Source organism: Sapajus apella, unplaced genomic scaffold, assembly GCF_009761245.1.
Source record: "Sapajus apella isolate SASKATOON/1434 unplaced genomic scaffold, GSC_monkey_1.0 scaffold24, whole genome shotgun sequence".
NCBI classification, from domain to species: Eukaryota; Metazoa; Chordata; class Mammalia; order Primates; family Cebidae; genus Sapajus; species Sapajus apella.
Window position 1 is genome coordinate 21,889,460 of NW_022436964.1, and position 18,290 is coordinate 21,907,749.

At 36.7% G+C, this 18,290-nt stretch overlaps 1 protein-coding gene across 5 annotated transcripts in view; it reads left to right on the forward strand.

The window, feature by feature from the left end:
• The window catches only part of RIC1 (RIC1 homolog, RAB6A GEF complex partner 1), a 151,411-nt gene that overhangs the window by 93,224 nt on the left and 39,897 nt on the right, over positions 1 to 18,290 (forward strand). For 3 of the 5 annotated variants that reach the window (XM_032291073.1, XM_032291070.1, XM_032291072.1), the window contains 4 exons: positions 4,515 to 4,657; positions 4,928 to 5,064; positions 9,414 to 9,505; positions 15,444 to 15,532. In XM_032291073.1, coding sequence (XP_032146964.1) covers positions 4,515 to 4,657; positions 4,928 to 5,064; positions 9,414 to 9,505; positions 15,444 to 15,532 — 461 coding nt within the window. Of the gene's footprint in view, positions 1 to 4,514; positions 4,658 to 4,927; positions 5,065 to 6,889; positions 9,506 to 15,443; positions 15,533 to 18,290 lie in introns of all 5 variants that reach the window. The other 2 variants (XM_032291071.1, XM_032291074.1) reach the window with 2 other exon arrangements.

Sequence of the window (18,290 nt, forward strand, 5' to 3'; positions counted from 1 at the left end):
TTCCTTCCTTCCTTCCTTCCTTCCTTCCTTCCTTCCTTCCTTCCTTCCTTCCTTCCTTCTTTCCTTGCTTTCTCTTTTTTCTTTTCTTTTCTTTTCCTTTTCCCTCTCTCTCCCTTTCTTCTCCCCACCCCTCTCTCTTCTTTTTCTTTTCTTTTTTTTTTCCTTTTCTTTTCTTTTCTTTTCTTTTGAGACAGGGTCTCACTTTGTCACCCAGGCTGAAGTGCAGTGGTGGCATGATCATAGTTCATTGCAGCCTCAGACCCCTGGGCTCCAGTGATCTCACCTCAGCCTCTCAGGTGCATGCCATTACACCCCGCTAATTTTTTGTACTTTTTGTAGAGACAGGGTTTTACCATGTTGTGGAGTCTGGTCTCAAACTCCTGAACTCAAGCAATCTCCCCTCCTTAGCCTCCCAAAGTACTGGGATTACAGGTGTTGAGCCGCCACACCCATCCAAGATTCTAAATTTAAACACTCGCTTAACACACACATACACCTGGGATACCACATAGCTCTCATAAAATTCATGAAATCAGTGATTGAAGACGCTCTTGAGGGACATAACTTAGAGTGTATTTACATAGATTTTAAATGTACTTATAAACAGTTGTGATATTAAAAATATTTAAGAACTGAGCTGGGCACGGTGGCTCATGCCTGTAATCCCAGCACTTTGGGAGACTGAGGTGGGTGGATACTTGAGGTCAAGAGTCTGAGACCTGCGTGGCCAACATGGCAAAACCGCATCACTAAAAAAGGAAAACAACACAAACACACAAAAATTAACTGAGTTTGGTGGCACACACCTGTAGTCCCAGCTACTCAGGAGGCTGAGACACCAGAATCATTGAACCTGGGAGGCAGATGTTGCAATGAGTTGAAATCATGCCATTGTACTCCAGCCTGGGCAACAGAATGAGACTGTGTCTCAAAAACAAAAAACAAAAAATTTACAGCATGAAAAGACATGGGTTATCAAACAGAGTTATGATATCTGCCTACTAAGCCAATAATGAATCCTTCAGTTGGCCAGATTTTTCTGAGGAAGGGGAGTCAGTTGTAGGCAAACACTTGGGTGACTTGGGGCAAGGTCTGTTTGCCATTCTTTCTGGAAGTATATCATATTTTAACAACTTAGACCAGCTTTTGTTTCATTTCTAAATTTTTTTAGATACGGGAGTCTCACTATGCTGCTCAGTTCGTCTTGAACTCCTGGACTCAAGTGATCCTCCCACCTCAGCCTCCTAGTAGTTGATATTACAGGCACAAGCCACTATGCCTAGCTCGGCATTTGTTTTAACAAGTTTGTATACTTCCAGTTAAATGAGAAGGATGTATCCATCTCTTCCTATAGATTATTTATTATGTTTATCACGGTTTTTAAAAAGTCATTAACTGCTAATTCCAGTGTCAAAATTATCTATAAGTCTGTTTGTATTGATGGATTTTTCTCTTGACTCTGGGTTACATTTTCCTGTTTGTTTACACATCTGGCCAGCCATTTGTTTGTTGCAGCATTGCTGATTATCGTGTTGTAGAGACTATGAACTCTTAATATTTTTTTTTTTTTTTTTTTTTTTTTTTTGGAGACAGAGTCTTGCTCTGTAGCCCAGGCTGGAGTACAGTGGCACAGTTCAGCCTCACTGCAACCTCCCACTCCCAGGTCCTGGTTCAAGTAATTCTGCCTCAGCCTTCTGAGTAGCTGGAATTACAGGTGTGTGCCACCATGCCTAGCTAATTTTCTTTTTCTGTTTTCTATTTTTAGTAGAGACGTGGTTTTACCATGTTGGCCAGGCTGGTCTTGAACTCCTGACCTTGTGATCCACCCGCCTCGGCCTCCCAAAGTGCTGGGATTACAGGCATGAGCCACCGCACCCAACCAGTGATCTCTTAATTTTGTCAGACGGTTGTTGAGTTTTGTTTAGCAGGGAGTCAAATTACTGGAGGATAACTTTTATCTTATGTCTAACTGTCATATACAGTGATTATTCTAGGGAGATAGTGTTAGGGGAGAGGGAGAATGTAGTTTGGAAAAAACTACGCTGACTCCTGAGGAAAATCACTGGTAAACCATTGTGACTACTCTGCTAAATTGCCTTTCTTGACATTGTCAACCTGAAGTAATAAAAAGGATCAGAATCTGGAATTAATGCAAGCAGAAAGCTAACCAACCAGGGAAAACACAGACTTCAGAAAACGGGGTCAGTGTTCCAAAGTTAGAAGTTCAGTTCTTGCAGGCCAGGTGCAGTGGCTCATGCCTTTAATCCCAGCACTTTGGGAGGCTGAGATGGGTGGATCACTCGCGTTCAGGAGTTCAAGACCAGCCTAGCCAACATGGTGAAACCCCATCTCTACCAAAAATACAAAAATTAACGGGGTGCAGGGTGGTGCATGACTGTCATCCCAGCTACTTGGGAGGCCAAGGCAGGAGAATCCCAGGCAGCAGAGGTTGCAGTGAGCTGAGGTCATGCCACTGCACTCCAGCCTGGGCAACAGAGTTAAGACTCTGTCTCAAAAAATAAAAAGTTCTCGCTTATATAGGTGGAAAATACAGTTTAGTAGGATTATAATATTTTCTATATAAGGCTACTTTATGAGTTAGAGTCATAGTTTAGTTACAGTTTGTTTTCTTTTCCCTGTGGCTTTTCTTTACAGCTGGTTTTCATTTTCTTTCCAATTTAAAAATAGTGTATTTACCATTCCATTTTAAGACAATTTGATAGCCTTGAAGTCTTTGTGTAAGAAAGGTAAGAGGGAAATTAATCTACCATGAAGATCAACAGTGAAGAGGGAAGGGGTCTTCCCTGGAGCCATTTAGTCATTTACAGCATTTATAAAACAATGCAGTAAGGGAGGAGGCTAATCTATAACCAGAGAAAGAAAGATTACAGCTGCCTAGGATATAGCTGCCTATTATGTCACTCTGGCCCCATAATTACATTTCTTTAAGGCTCAAAGTAATTCAGATTTCCAACAGCTTAGATTTTGAATTATATATTTTCATAGCATATAATAGTATATCTAAACCATAAAGTTTTTATGCCCTGCCCACCAAATGATGCACATAGATTTTATCACTGGAATATAAATTTGAAATTAAAGAATATATAATGCTTTAAAAAGTGAAATGTCTATAATTGGGAATTTTAATTGATTACAAATGCTGTTAAGTTCAAGAAATAGAGCTGGGTAAAGAAACTCTGTTTGTAATCTTTTTCAGTATTTTTATAGTTGGGGAAAAAATACAGCAAATTCTTCATTAGCTGAAATCTTTGGAGGAGAATGAGTAATTGACATTTAAGAATTAATATGCTAAAATATATTTTTTCATCATTATCAATTAAAATATTTTTGAAATATGTTCTTTCCTTAAGTATGAAAGGGAATTTAATAGTATTGAGTAGGGTACATATAATATACAGATAATTTTTTTTAATTTTCCCTTATACAGTGTTTGATACTTTAACCACTCTTTCTTAAATTCATCTTACTTCCTTGGCTTTCTTGATATCAGTTTCTACTGGTTTCCCTTGTTATCTTTTAATTTGTGCCGATATCTTTGCAGTCTCATTTATGGGTTCCTGTTTCCTCTAGCCCTTTCCTTCTTCTTGCCTCCTTTGCACAAATATTTAGTGACAGATTTAACTGCCCTTGGGGCTGTGTGCATACAGAGGTGAGCAAAACAGGCTATTTCCCCATTAAATAAGTAAATGCTGAATATCTTCACAAATATTGGTAAGTATTGAGATCATCCTTTGTAACTATTTTTCATTTTTTGCCTGAGAAGTCTTCTGAAGAGGGAGAATATTTTATTCACCCTCGAATATCCAACACAGAGTATAGCACCTGTCACAGAGAATAGGCTCAGTAAATGTTTGTAGAAGGAATGTACAATGTGAGACTTGCTAATATCTAAGAAATATATTGGCCTGGAAATATAGTCCAATACAGTAGCCACTAGTCACACATGAATTTATTTAAATTTACATTAATGAAAAGTAAATAAAATTTCAGTTAGTTTGTTGTACTAGCCATATTTGAAGTGTATAGTCACCATAGATGGCTTGTGACTACTGTTTACAGATAGTATAGATACAGAACATTTCCATCATTATTCAAAGTTTTATTGGACAAGTGCCAGAGGATTGTTACCTCTACACTTTGTGGCTCTAATTTGTCTTACTGTTATTAGTTAGGTTTATTGATTTTATTGTTTCTCTACCTCTTTTTCTTTTTTGTCTGCTCTCACTTTTGTTTCTGTCTTATAATTTGCTGTTTCATTATTTCTAGTTTTTAACTAGTTTTATCAGTTATCAAGTTTGTGACTGTCATTTCTAGTCTGTCATTTCTTCCAGGATTTCTGATTCAAATATACATAGATAAAGTTGCAGATAAATGGAGATATTTTGTAAACGGTTTCGATCATTTTTGCATGAGTGTTCTCTAAAGCAGTTTTTACATTCATACACATTGCTTTCCTGGTATGCTCTCTTAAAAATTGCTTCTACCTACAGTTTGCAGTCTGTGTTGGAAGATCTCCTGGTTGCTACTTCTGATGGACTTCTTCATCTTATTCACTGGGAAGGAATAACAAATGGAAGGAAAGCCATTAATCTTTGCACAGTACCCTTTTCTGTAGACCTGCAGTCATCTAGAGGTACCTATACTTTATACATGAGGTGGAACCAGTTGTTTATGTCTGATATCTAGTTAGATATCTTCTATGGACGAACACTTCTTTGGAACCAGTTATGCAAGGGGAGAGGCGGGGTGGGAGAGGCATTTAGTAGGAAAGGACAGTTTAACTGTTGAGGGTTGTTAGGTCATTATTTTTGCCCTTTTAACCTTACAGGTTTTGCTGACAAAAGGTGAGAGACTAGCTGACTGTATTCTTAATCCTATTTCATGTGCTTATTTTTTTCATCAGTAGGTTCATTCCTGGGCTTCACAGATGTACACATCAGAGACATGGAATACTGTGCCACACTTGATGGGTTTGCTGTTGTATTTAATGATGGTAAAGTTGGATTTATTACACCAGTGTCAAGTAGATTTACTGCAGAGGTATGGCTTACTTACTTTGAAGGGACCTTTTTTGCACTTAATTATTTTATTCTTTGTTATCAAATTCTTCTTTATTTTTATCATTCATATGATTTTAAGAGTTGTTAATTTTTTAATCAAACCAAACATATAAATAGTGTAAGTAGACAAAATTCTCTTGGACATGTTAAAGAAAAATGATGGTTCCTGTTCTCCTCCTTGCTACCCTTATGTCTAATTTTCCACTCTTCGAGGCAACTGCTTTTTATTCCTTTACTGGTTATTTTGATTTTTAATCTCCACTACTCTGAATATTTTCTTTAATTTTTAGTTTTTGGGCTCTGTTTATTGACTTCTTACTTTGGAAAGTGACCAGTAACTTTCCTCTTCCCTGCTTCCACCATGCTTATATTCTTCCCATGTTCCCATTAGAGTTACTGTGATTTTGATTATTACTATTAATTGTATATTTTTGGCTGGGCACAGTGGCTCACACCTGTAATCTCAGCCCTTCGGGAGGCTGAGGCAGGCGAATCATGAGGTCAGGAGTTCCAGACCATCCTCCCAACATACAGAAACCCCATCTCTACAAAAATACAGAAATTAGCCAGGCATGGTGGTACATGCCTGTAGTCCCAGCTACTCAGGAGGCTGAGGCAGGAGAATCACTTGGACCCGGGAGGTGGAGGTTGTGGTGAGCCAAGATCACGCCACTGCACTCAAGCCTGGGCAACAGACTGAGACTCTGTCTCAGGAAAAAAAAAAAGTTTTTAATATATAAAACACAGCTGTATTTTTTGGCTTTCTGACAAAATTATTCTGAGATTCCTTTTACTCTTATTTGTGTGGGATCTTTTAATAGCTAATTTATATATGGATTTGGCTGCTGTTACAGAGAACTAAAATAAAAGTGATGTGTTGAAAACTGAGTTTTGGTTGACTGTGTCCTTTACTGTAGGATAGGCTGACTATTTCCTTGGGACCCTCCTAGCTTTAGAGTCATACCCTTCCCTCTCTCCCTCCCTTCTGTTCCCCTCTCCCTCCCTTCTGGCTCCAGTGTTCTTGGAAAAGAGTCCTGCAGTCCTTTCTAGTAGATATATACTTAGCTACCCCAATATTCTGGGATTTGGATTACAGAAGAGTTAGGGTAGAGGGTCCAAATTCAAGGTGTGAACCTTTGCTTTCCATCCCTATTTTCAGTGTGGTCCATAGACCTCTGGTGGAGGGTATGAGGGTAGGGATTTTTTGGTTTGGTTTTCTCCGAAGAAAGATGCTCAGTTTTCTGAAGGAGTAGAGTTGGGGAATTTATTGACTGCTCAGCTTTAGGAAAGTGCTCTGGGAGGACCTAGTTGCTTCTTGAAGTAGGTATTGAACCACTTTTACAGCTTTTAGTTTAGCCTTTCAAAGACACCAGAATTCCCAAGCCTTTTGTGTACCCTACAATGTAAATTTAGATGTTTCTCAGCATTATTCCCTGCCAGTTAAGAATTCTACTCATCGATAGGCTTTCCAGCTTTTAAAATTTTCTAATGCCGCCTCCTCTCCTATTCTTTTTGTCTTTGCCGCTTTATGCTTTTTTAAACAAAAACTCTTCTCTTGTAGAAGTTAGGGTTTTAGGAATCCAAGAAGCTAAATATTTACATTTAGTCATCTCTCTTTAACTAGAAAGGAATTTAAGTTTTTAATGGCCTTTTTGTTGTTGTTGTCATTCTGTTTGGTATCAGCTTTTATAGTCTAATATCTTCCATTATCAACTTTATTCAGATAGTAAGATACTAAATAATACCTTCGTGATCACCTGTGTCAATATGTAAATAAGAATAAAAATAAACTTTTGATGAATTAGAAAAAAATCTCATTTTTCTCCTATATGGTGCATATATTTGTAATTATCTCTGGAACTTAAATGTTTAGATTGGAAATAAAAGTATTAGGGCTGAAAAAGTGATTGACTCTTTTCCAAGTACTTTAGAGGTAGTAGAAAATATATTCTCAGCATTTATTAGTATGTAATATAAAGAAATTTTTCTAATAAGGATTTAAAAACTAATGAAAAGCATTACTAAATAAGGTATAGATAGAAAATACAAATTACAAGAAAACAACACATATGTATTACTGGTAATAAGGAAATAACTAAATGATATTTAATAAATACGTTGAAATATGATTATGTCAGTCCTCTGTGAAGACTTAGTAGGACTAGATAATTAGGACAGAACCTTCTAAGGAGTAAAAGAGCTGGAGAAAAAAATACATGTTTTAGTATGCTTGAAGGCCTTGGAGAGCAAACAAGACAGTGAAGAGTTACCAGACTAAGAGAGGGCAGCAACCCAGTGAGCTAAGCTCATTATTTAAGCCTGCAGTGAACATGAACAAACTAGGCTTTATGCAGCAACACAGATAAATTTCACAGACATGGTGAGCAAAAGCAGCTAGACACAAAAGAATACATGCTATGATTCCATTTTAGGTAAAAATTAAAGGGCAAATAACACAGGCAGTTCTAAATTAGAGGTACATACTGGTGCACGTTTAAGTGGAATGGTTTAAAAGAAAGAAGGAAGTGGTTACCATGTAAATCTGGATATTGGTTACTTTTATGGTAGGGATATGAGGATATAGTGATTGGGAAGGGCACTACTGTATTGGGAGACTTTTGGGTACTGATAATTCTTGGCCTGAGTAGCAGTTTCACAGGTGTTTGCTTTGTGATATTATTGAAATTTGCATTTCATTTTTATGTATTATTATAATTCATGACAGAAAACATTAAAAATTAAAATTCTTCTTCTACATAACTGGGAGAAAAAGCCAGAATTCTTATGGTGACCTTCAAAGCCCTAAATACCTGACCTCCTGTTATATCTCTTACCGCAGATACCACTTTCCTTTCACAGCCCATCTACTTCACTCTATCCACACAAGCCTCATTGCTGGTCTTTGAGCATGCCAGAAATGCTACTACAAGAGGGCCCTTAACACTTGCTTTATTTCTTTAAGGACTTTCCTCAAAAGGCGTCCTTATAGGGAAACCTGTTTAATATTACACTCTTCCCCTGTACTCCGTCTTCACCACCATTGCTTAATTTTTTTTGTATAGTATTTACTAACCTCTAATATACATTATACTTTTTTTTCACAAGTCGATGGTATTTAGTGTATTCATATACAGTATACTTTTTTAACTTGTTTGTCCCTTGACTCAAATGTAAGGCAAGGATACAAGTAGAGATTTTGCTGTGCCAGGATAACCTCAGCACCTAGAGCAGTGCCTGGTGAATTGTAAACACCTAGAAAATACTTAAAGGATGAATTTTCAGTCTAAGCAGTAGTTCAGAAAAGTAGTGCTCACTGCTCTTTTTACCATTTTGTGACATAAAATGTCCGGTTTTATTATTAAAATTGAATAATAAAATCCCTACTAAAAAAGCAAATATTCCATGTTTAGATAGATTATATAGCTGATTTTGGAATTAACTGAAATCTGTAGTAGTCTAGTTCAAATCGTTGTGATTATATTGTATCTTTAGTGTTTACTGTTGGGATCATCCAAAAATGCTATATTATAGTATGCCACTTTTTGTGCCAGCTGAACTAATGATCATGACCTTTGCCTTGGAATTTATCATCTAAACTGAGCTGAATCTATTCTGTATCTATATATGGAATTAAATAGCATATACGCTTACCAGTAACGTCATTCATTTGTTGAATGCTTGTTGAATGGGAGGCATTGTCCTAAATAGTTTGCATGTATATCTTCATTTAATCTTTGAAACACCTTAAGAGGTAAATAACTTACAGATAAGAAAACTGAAGCTTAAAAAGATCAAATAATCATTTTGGGGAGTGAAAGTAGTCCTGAGCTGTCAGGCTTCCGGATACCATGCTATTAACCATTACATTATGAAGAACGGGAATTGTAGAGAGCAGTAAGCAATTGAGAAATCATGAATTGCTTCTAAAGAATAAACCAAACAGAATGTACTACTTTTCATTGACTGAGAAGTTAAATACTAGGTGATTAGAATAATAATAGTGAGCAAGTTAGATGCGATTTCTGCTATCAAAATGTTTACATTCTAACAAGAAAGTTATCTTTGAGTTTGGAGATTGAATTTCCACATTTTAGGGTTTTTTAAATAGATTAACTAGCATTGGACTGAGCTCAGTATTTATGAGACCAATTCATGAGAAGCTTGAGGTTTTAAGGGAGACTATTGTGGTAGTCCTGGTAGGATAATTTCCTCTGCAGACGAAACCAAATAAGCGTTATGAAATTGTATGTTTACTGAAGGAGAATTATATTGACTAATGTAAATTTGGAGAAACACTTTTTAAGCCTTAACTGTTTTTCTTTATTATAGCAGCTTCATGGAGTTTGGCCACAAGATGTTGTTGATGGAACATGTGTAGCAGTAAATAACAAGTATCGACTAATGGCATTTGGCTGTGTGAGGTATAATTGATGTAGACTTTTGCATTTTTAAGAGTTGTTGCCACAAATACTGTTTTTTTTTAACATAAGATGTTCATAACACACTTATAAACTTTATCATGCTATCATAATTTGTCAGTCAACCTTAATATGAAATGTAAAAGTGAAGTGTTTTATTAGATTTTCAACAAACAAAAGTGAAGGGCAGATTATGGAGGTTGAGCGTTTTAATTTGTAAAAGTAAGTGTTTTCTTCAATGGTAGAAAATTGACTTACAAGTTAAACAGAATAAATCAGTTAAAGTTCTTTATTGTGTAAAAGAGGATTTAAAAGATATTTTTCCTTTTTAAAATAATCCTTAATTTTTTTTTAATAATCCTTAATTTTTAAGACATCAGAATCGACTATGCCTTCAAATTAGTGAGTGCACCTCAGTTAACAAGCAAATGTAAAGTGCACGTATAAAACCAGTTTCTTGCATTAGTTTATTAGAGATTTTAGAAATAATATTTTTAAAAGTTATTTATTCAACAAATATCCGTGTGCCTATCACATATCAGCCATAGTTCTAAGCACTTGATACATTAGACAACAAAAATACCAAACTTTGTTGAGCTTAAATTTTGGCTCATAAATTTTAGCTAAAATAAAAAGATTATGTTGTTATAATGCCTTGCAATGTTATAGTGCTTTTTGGTTTTCTAAACTCTTTCTTAAATATAAAGCCCTATGTTGCCCTCAAAATGTGACTTGGTTGTTTTGTAGAACACATTTATAGTATAGTCTCCAGCCATATCATCTCTACCCGATTTAAATATCAAAGATTTTATTATTAGTATAAGTAATTCACATATTATAAATCACCTTCATTACACTCTTTATGAACTCCTTCTAAAAGGGGGAATCCTCATCCCCAACTTTGACTTTTTCTTAATACGTTGATCCTCATTGAGCAGTTAAATGTAGAAATTCAGGTAGGTTTAACTTAGTACAAGAGAGAAGGAAAAGCATTTTTTTAATGTTTGTGAATTTTGTTGAGTCACATTTTGTTTACAATTTTAAAATCTATGCTCATGAGTACATTTCACCTATAATTTTCCTCCTTACTCTCCTGAGTAACTAAGGTTATGGCTGTCTTATAAAGCAAGTTGAGGGAGGGATTCCCCTCTTTGTCATCTCTATTCATCTTTGATTGCTTGGTAGAATTTGCCAATGAGAAGCCATCTGGACCTAGAATTTTCTTATTGGGGATTTTTTTGTATTATTGATTCAGTTTAGTTTTAAAAATAGATTTAAGAGGATTTAGATTTTCTCTCTCTTCCTACGTCATTTTGGCAAGTTGTATTTTTCTAGGAATTGGTTTCTTTCATATACACATTCAAACTTATTAGCATAAAGTTGATAATACCCTTTTTATTTCACATTGTGAAACAAAAACGTACACACAAAGTAGTACATAATCCAAATATTCATATTTTAACAGTTGTAATACAAAAACCCATCTCTTTACAACTGGATCAGTAAATACAACATTGCCGGTCTACAGTCACAGACTCTACCTCTGCTACTTCCTAGTCACAACTCTTATTCCCTCCTTTACTCACTTAGTAACCAGTCAACATTGTGAGATTCATCCATGTCATTTACCAGTAGTTATAATCATTCTCTAAATTGATTTGTAATGTTCCATTTTTTTAATATACCATAATTTATGCACTTTGCTGTTGACATACATTTGCCTTATCTCTTGGTTTCCAAAAAAGGAGACATTCTCTTGTATAAATGGAATATCTTTATCACATGTGAGATAATTAATGATAAATCCCTAATAGGATCTAAAACCCAATTTATAAGCAGATTAACCCAGTTGCCACCAATAGTTAAATTTCTTCTCTACCTCCTTTGTTCCAACGAGAATCGATCAAGATTCATTAGTTATATTTGGTTATTATTTCTCTTTAGTTATCTTTTACCTATAATAATCCTTCTATCACTTTTTTTATTTTCATGGCATTGACTTTTTTTGAGTCCATGTCAATTCTTTATAGAATATCCTACATCCTAGATTTGCCTCATCGTTTTCTCATGATGGCATTTGTTTTTTCTCACACTTGTCATTACTAACCTGGAAGCTGGTTCTTGTTGAGCAATACAGTCAAGTGACTAGAAAGCCCACATGTCAGGCATGGAAAAGCATTTAGAGAAAATACACAAAGACAGAAGCAGTGGCAAGTGTGCAGTTCCCCCATTTCCTGCATTTGGGGGCTAGCGCAAAGGCTGGGTGTTAGAGTCCAGAAGATGTACTTCTCCTTAAGCTATGGCCTTATAAGCGAAGTACTAGCCCTCTCCCCAGAATAATGAAGGTAGACTCTTGGCTTATAGCTTTTCGGTTACCTCAGTTTTCATCAGCTGGGAGACAACAAGCTCTCTTCCAGCATGTTAATGGGTTAGGGTTAAAGTTTTGTGATTGTAGCTGTGTGACATAACAAACCAGTGTCTTCTAACCCAGATTTGCCAGCACTTACCAGGACTAATTGCCTTGAACACTAGGTTAAAGCTGGTGTCCTTAGAGTTGTGCAAGAAGCCAGCTTCCTTTTAGGATGCCAGTTTGCAGCAGATCAGTATTTGAACAACCTTCCTCTTATCTTTATATTTAAAGATACTATTAGATTCTGGTTACACATTTTGTCATGGGTGATAATACATACTTCCTATGGTATCATTTAGTAATAATGTCAAATTGTCTCCATATTAATGATGCTAAATTTGATCACTTATGTGGCAGTAGCCATATCTCTCTTACAGAGGTTTATTTGCTTTGGAGTTAGTCCTATATTTTTAATGAGAATCTATTTTTCTCTTACATAAGGCTGGTGAGAAATGGAAGTAAAAGTAATTTTAAAAATACAGGCACTACAGAATACTTAAAAGATTGTCAGACTTTTATAAGCAGTAACTCAGTGCCTACTTGTTATTTAAAACATTGACTCCTCACTAACATTTTAGAGCTCAGCAACCCAGGGTTAGCAGTTGACAGCTGTAGATGCAAAGCAAATACAAATACCTGCTACGCACTTAGTCTGTCTCTCAGCAAGAGATGATCTATTTGGGCAGATAGTCTGTAAAGAAATCTTTTCCAGATATTTGGCTTCTGGGTATGACTGAATGACAGATTAGATTTTCCCTTCCATCTGATACAGCCAAAAAAAATGGACAAAAATATGCAAGAGCTGTTTTGAATTCAAGACAGGAACATAAAGTAACAAAGGACAGTGACTTCTGAAAGATGAGAAACAAAATGATCTCTATAACTGCCCTTAGTTTATATTATTTTGAGTGTTTGTAGGATGCAGCACAGGAATGTGGAGATAGATCCTGAGCTGAGATGAGCACATGGAAATCAGAGAATCTGGGGGAACCAAGGGACCTAGAGTTCATAATATAGACACCAAAGAGGTGGCACAAAGACAGAACTTCAGAGAGCTGTAAGGTGTCCCTCTTGGATATTAAACTGAGACATAGAAAATATTAGAAAAAGACTGAAATTAAACTTCTAGAGGTGAAAACTGTAATGTCTGAGATGAAAAATACACTGTATGGAACTAACAACAGATTAGACATTGCAGAAGAAAAGGTTAATGAACTTGAAAAACTTAGAAATTATCCAAAATGGAACACATAAAGAAAAAAAAAAAAAAAAACAGAGTATCAGTATGCTATGAGACAACTTTAAGGAGGCTGCTATTGCAGATATTTTATTTACTTAGTCTCAGTTCTAATCCTTGAGACAGGACCTGTATGGGAATGTATCAAAGCTGCTGTGAAGAAACAATCTGATTTCTCCTACCACAATAAAACATTCTGATAGTCATAAACCAGTGTCATCCTATTATGTGCAAAAGCAATCTTATGTTAAAAAGTCTTTTTAAGAATAACATTTGTTTCTCTTTCTTACTACAATAATGTTGCATAAGTAGGAGCTTCATTTTCAAATGCTGAATGTGCGTTAAATTTTTGAACCGAGACTATACCACAAGCACAAATGAGACTTTTCTGTTATCATTGTAGTTCAATTTTGAAATGTACCTTAGAAGTATTATAGAGATTTTACTTTTGGCTTCAGACCCTTCATAAATTTGACCTTGTAAAAATGTTTTAAATAATTATATATACACAAAACGTATACATTTTAAAATAAAATCTTTATAAGTTATCATCCAGCATAAGAAATAGTAAATACCTCAGCAGTGCTGATGAAGCCTGCTGTTTATCCCTTTTCTTTGATACTCCCCTTTCTCTGCCAGAGTATCACTAATCTGAAATTTGTATACATTAATTCTTCATTGTATTTTTTACCACAAATATATTTACCATTAATACTATATAACTGCTATATTTATCAAATATGTATATTTATATTTGCTGTGCTTTTACACACACACATACACTTTTGTGTGTGTGTGTGTGTGTGTGTGTGTGTGTGTGTGTATCTATAAGATATCTTAAATATATGTACTGTTGACTGTTGAACAACCCAGTAAGAGGCACTAACTGCCTCACACAGTTGAAAATTTGCATATAACTTTTTACTCCTTCCAGGACTTTAAACTACTTTTTTTTTTTTTTTTTTTGAGACGGAGTTTCGCTCTTGTTACCCAGGCTGGTGTGCAATGGCGCGATCTCGGCTCACCGCAACCTCCGTCTCCTGGGTTCAGGCAATTCTCCTGCCTCAGCCTCCTGAGTAGCTGGGATTACAAGCACGTGCCACCATGCCCAGCTAATTTTTTGTAGTTTTAGTAGAGACGGGGTTTCACCGTGTTGACCAGGATGATCTCGATCTCTTGACCTCGTGATCCACCCGCCTCGGCCTCCCAAAGTGCTGGGATTACAGGCGTGAGCCACCGCGCCCAGCCAACTTTTAACTACTAATAGCATACTGTTGACTGGAAACTTTATTGACAGTATAGTCAATTAACACATACTTTTTATGTTATATATATTAATATTATATATTGTATTCTGACAATAAGCTAGAGAAAAAATTATTAAGAAAATTATAAGGAAGAGGCTGGACTCGGTGGCTCACGCCTGTAATCCCACCACTTTGGGAGGCTGAGGTGGGCGGATCATGAGGTCAGGAGTTCGAGACCAGCCTGGCCAGTATGGTGAAACCCCGTCTCCACTAAAAATACAAAAATTACCCGAGTGTGGTGGCTCATGCCTGTAATCCCAGCTATTAGGGAGGCTGAGGCAGCAGTGAGCCGAGATGGTGCCACTGCACTCTAGCCAGGGCAACAGAGTGAGACTAGGTCTCAAAAAAAAATATATATATATATATATATTATAAGGAAGAAATAATGTATTTACTATTAAGTGAAAGTGGATCATCACAGAGGCCTTCATTCTCACTATCTTCATGCTGAATAGGCTGAGGAAGAGAAGGAGGAAAAGGAGGAGTTGGTCATGGTATCTCAGGGGTGGCAGAGGCAGAAGAAAATACACTTATAAGTGAGCCCATGCAGTTCAAATCCATGTTGTTCAAGGGTTAACTGTATTCGCTATCCATGTGGCTAAAGTTCATTCATTTTTAGTGCTGTATGATATAGTATTTACATTGCTACACCATATGTACTATAGTCAAATAAAAGTTTATTTTTTTCTCATGTTGCTAGATATTCTATTTCCTTTTTTAAAAATTATACACAGTAGTACAATGGACATTGTACATGTCTCTAATAAACATTATACAATAATTTCTGGGATATATCTGGAAGTAAAATTGTGAGATTAGAATATATCTTTGTTCAAATTCATGAGATGACTGCAACTTACTGACAAAATGGTTTTGTTCTAGTTAAAACACTCCCACCAGCAAAATGTAAGAGTTCCATAAAGCTTTTTCTATTTGTATTTGTCTTTTTTCACTAAAAGTTTTTTTTTGTTGTTGTTGTTTTCACAGTGGTTCTGTGCAGGTCTATACAATAGATAACAGCACTGGAGCCATGCTGCTATCTCATAAATTAGAGCTAACAGCAAAACAGTATCCTGGTGAGTCTTTTTCTTTTTCTTTTTCTTTTTCTTTTTTTTTTTTTTTTTAACATTTTTCATTTACTGGTAATGCTAGGTATAGCAGATGCTGATTTTAAATTAAACAATGCATGTCATGCTGTAGGTCAAATATTGGGGTTCTGGGTCTGAAACAGGCTCAAGTCTGGAAATTGAGGGGCTGTGATTCTCTGATTTAATAATTAAAATTAGTCTTCTGTCCATGAGACCTAGAAGTTTTCTGCCTGTATAAATTAAGTAGGAATGCAGTAGGCTTCTTACCATTTCACTTCCAGGAACACCGTGATTAATTAGCCAATGCCAGAGCTCTACACGAGTCAGACTATTCTGATTGCTACTTTGCCTCTGCTGTCGATTATGGTAGCTACACCTACCTTGCCTTTGATGATTGAATGCCATCACTTGGCCCTACTGCCTCTGGATCCAATTATTCCCATTGTATTTAAATTTTGTAGTTGAGTGACTGAGGTTCCCACTGTTAGATCTGACATACGGAGAAGAGTAATTACAGTGTTCTTCAAAGATGTAGGTGCTGCCCTCCCAAATCTGTTTTGCAAGGCACTGGTCAAGGATATATCTTCTAGACCCTCCCAGCTGAGATGAGTAGGTCTAAAGTGACTAATCCATTCCACCATCCCAATCTCCCTAAGCCTTTGGAGCCCTTCTTCTACATTAAACCCAGGGAGATCAGGCATTTCCAGCTCACTCACAGTGGGCCATCTTTTAACCCATATTTCAGCTAATGGAGTGAATAAACTATTGGAACCTTTTTTAACTTGCCACCTGCAACATTAAATGCAGAGTCCCTACTTAGTGGGCTTAACTCAATAAATTCAGTCTGAGCCAACTCTTTGTTCCTTCCATCATTATCCCACACCCTTAATATCCATTCCCATGCCTGTTCTCCAGATTTCTGTTTATATAAATTGGAAAACTCAACCAGTTTCCATAGCATAACTCCTGATGGGTCATACTCTCAACCTCACCTCTACAGGCCCACCAGGACTTTAGTTATAGGTCTAGAAACAAACAGAGGTGTTGGGGGTGACCCCTGAGGAGAATCAGCATTCTGTTGCCTGGAAAGTGCCTCAAGGGAGGCCATCGCTGTTGCCTCAGGCAGCACAGGGTTTATCTCCTCAGACAAAGGTGAAAGGACTGATGGCAGCATGGGTCCCGGAAGGGATGTTGCCACTAGTGGGGATGGGGAAGCTGTTTCTTATGGCAAAAAAGGTTCACCACAGTTTACAAACTCAGTGATGAATCCAGCTTCATCAGGGTCTTCCAACACATCCCCATTCCAAGTTGCAGGGTCTCATTCTTTTCCAGTTGATGTCCTCACTTTAACAGTAGATACCTGTTGAGGCTGTGCATGCACCTTTCATTGCAGGTCAGCCACTCATATGATAAGGATTTGTCTCTATTTTTCCACAATTTCAGCTCTTTTTCTATAGGAGATAAGACTTTCACTCAGGACAATCTTAGCAGATCTGAGGCTCAGTATCTACTTCTGGGAGATAGAGTCCCTGAGTTCATCATTTTCTTTATCACTTTGTTCACTGAACTTAAGAGCAACCAACCAGCTTCATTATGTTCTTAGGTTCTCCACTTATGGTCAAAGGTGTTATGTATAGAGTCATTAAACTCCTTGCCTTCAACAAGCAACAAGTCAGGAGTGTCAGATGCATCTATTTTGCATAAGTCTCTAAACAGTTCATGCCAAGGACTATCAGTGTTCCCTGTACTATTAGAAATAAAGTCCTTAACATTTTGGGGTCTAATCATATAAAGCAGCCAACTCCAGAAACCCCAAAACCAATGAAAGAACTCCATCCTTAATATTCTGTTCCTCTAGAACAACTCCTGGTACCAAAATCTGTATTAGTAAGAGTTCTCTAGAGGGACAGAACTAATAGAATACATACATATAAATTAAAAAGAGGAGTTTAATAGTATTAACTCACACAATCACAAGGTCCAATAATAGCCCCTCTGCAGGCTGAGGAGCAAGGAAAGCCAGTCTGAGTTCCAACACTGAAGAACTTGGAGTTTGATGTTCAACGGCAGGAAGCACCTAGCACTGGAGAAATATGTAGGGTGGGGGGCTAGGCCAGTCTCTGTTTTTACATTTTTCTGCTTATCTTCTAGCTGCACTGGCAGCTGATTAGATTGTGCCCACCCAGATTAAGGGTGGTTCTGCCTTTCCCAGCCCACTGACTGAAATGTTAATCTCCTTTGGCAACACCCTCACAGACACAGCCAGGATCAATGCTTTGTATCCTTCAATCCAATCAAGTTGACACTCAGTATTAACTATCACAATTAAGATACTTATTTATGTTGACTTAGTGTTACCCATACTTACAACAATATTTTTGCCTATCATATCTTTTACCAACTCATACCTCTTCTTGAGACAATTTTCTGCCTGAAAAACCTCCCATACATCCTTTGGAATTTCTTTTAATGAAGTTTTTTGAAGGTAAACTCTATTTTGGGGGAGTCTGAAATGTACTTATTTTGCCCTCGTGATTTAATTATAGTGTAACTTGGTAGGCTGTTTTGGATTGGCAGTTCTTTTCTTTTTATGTATTGAAGAATTCACTCCAGTGTCGTTGAATTTTCATTGCAGCTATTGGGAGATCAAGTTGTCTTCTCTTTTCCAGAGATTAGTCTTTATAGCTACCTTTCAAATTTTGTTTTCGTTTTTGGCATTCTGCAGTTTCACTGTGTTGTGGAAGGT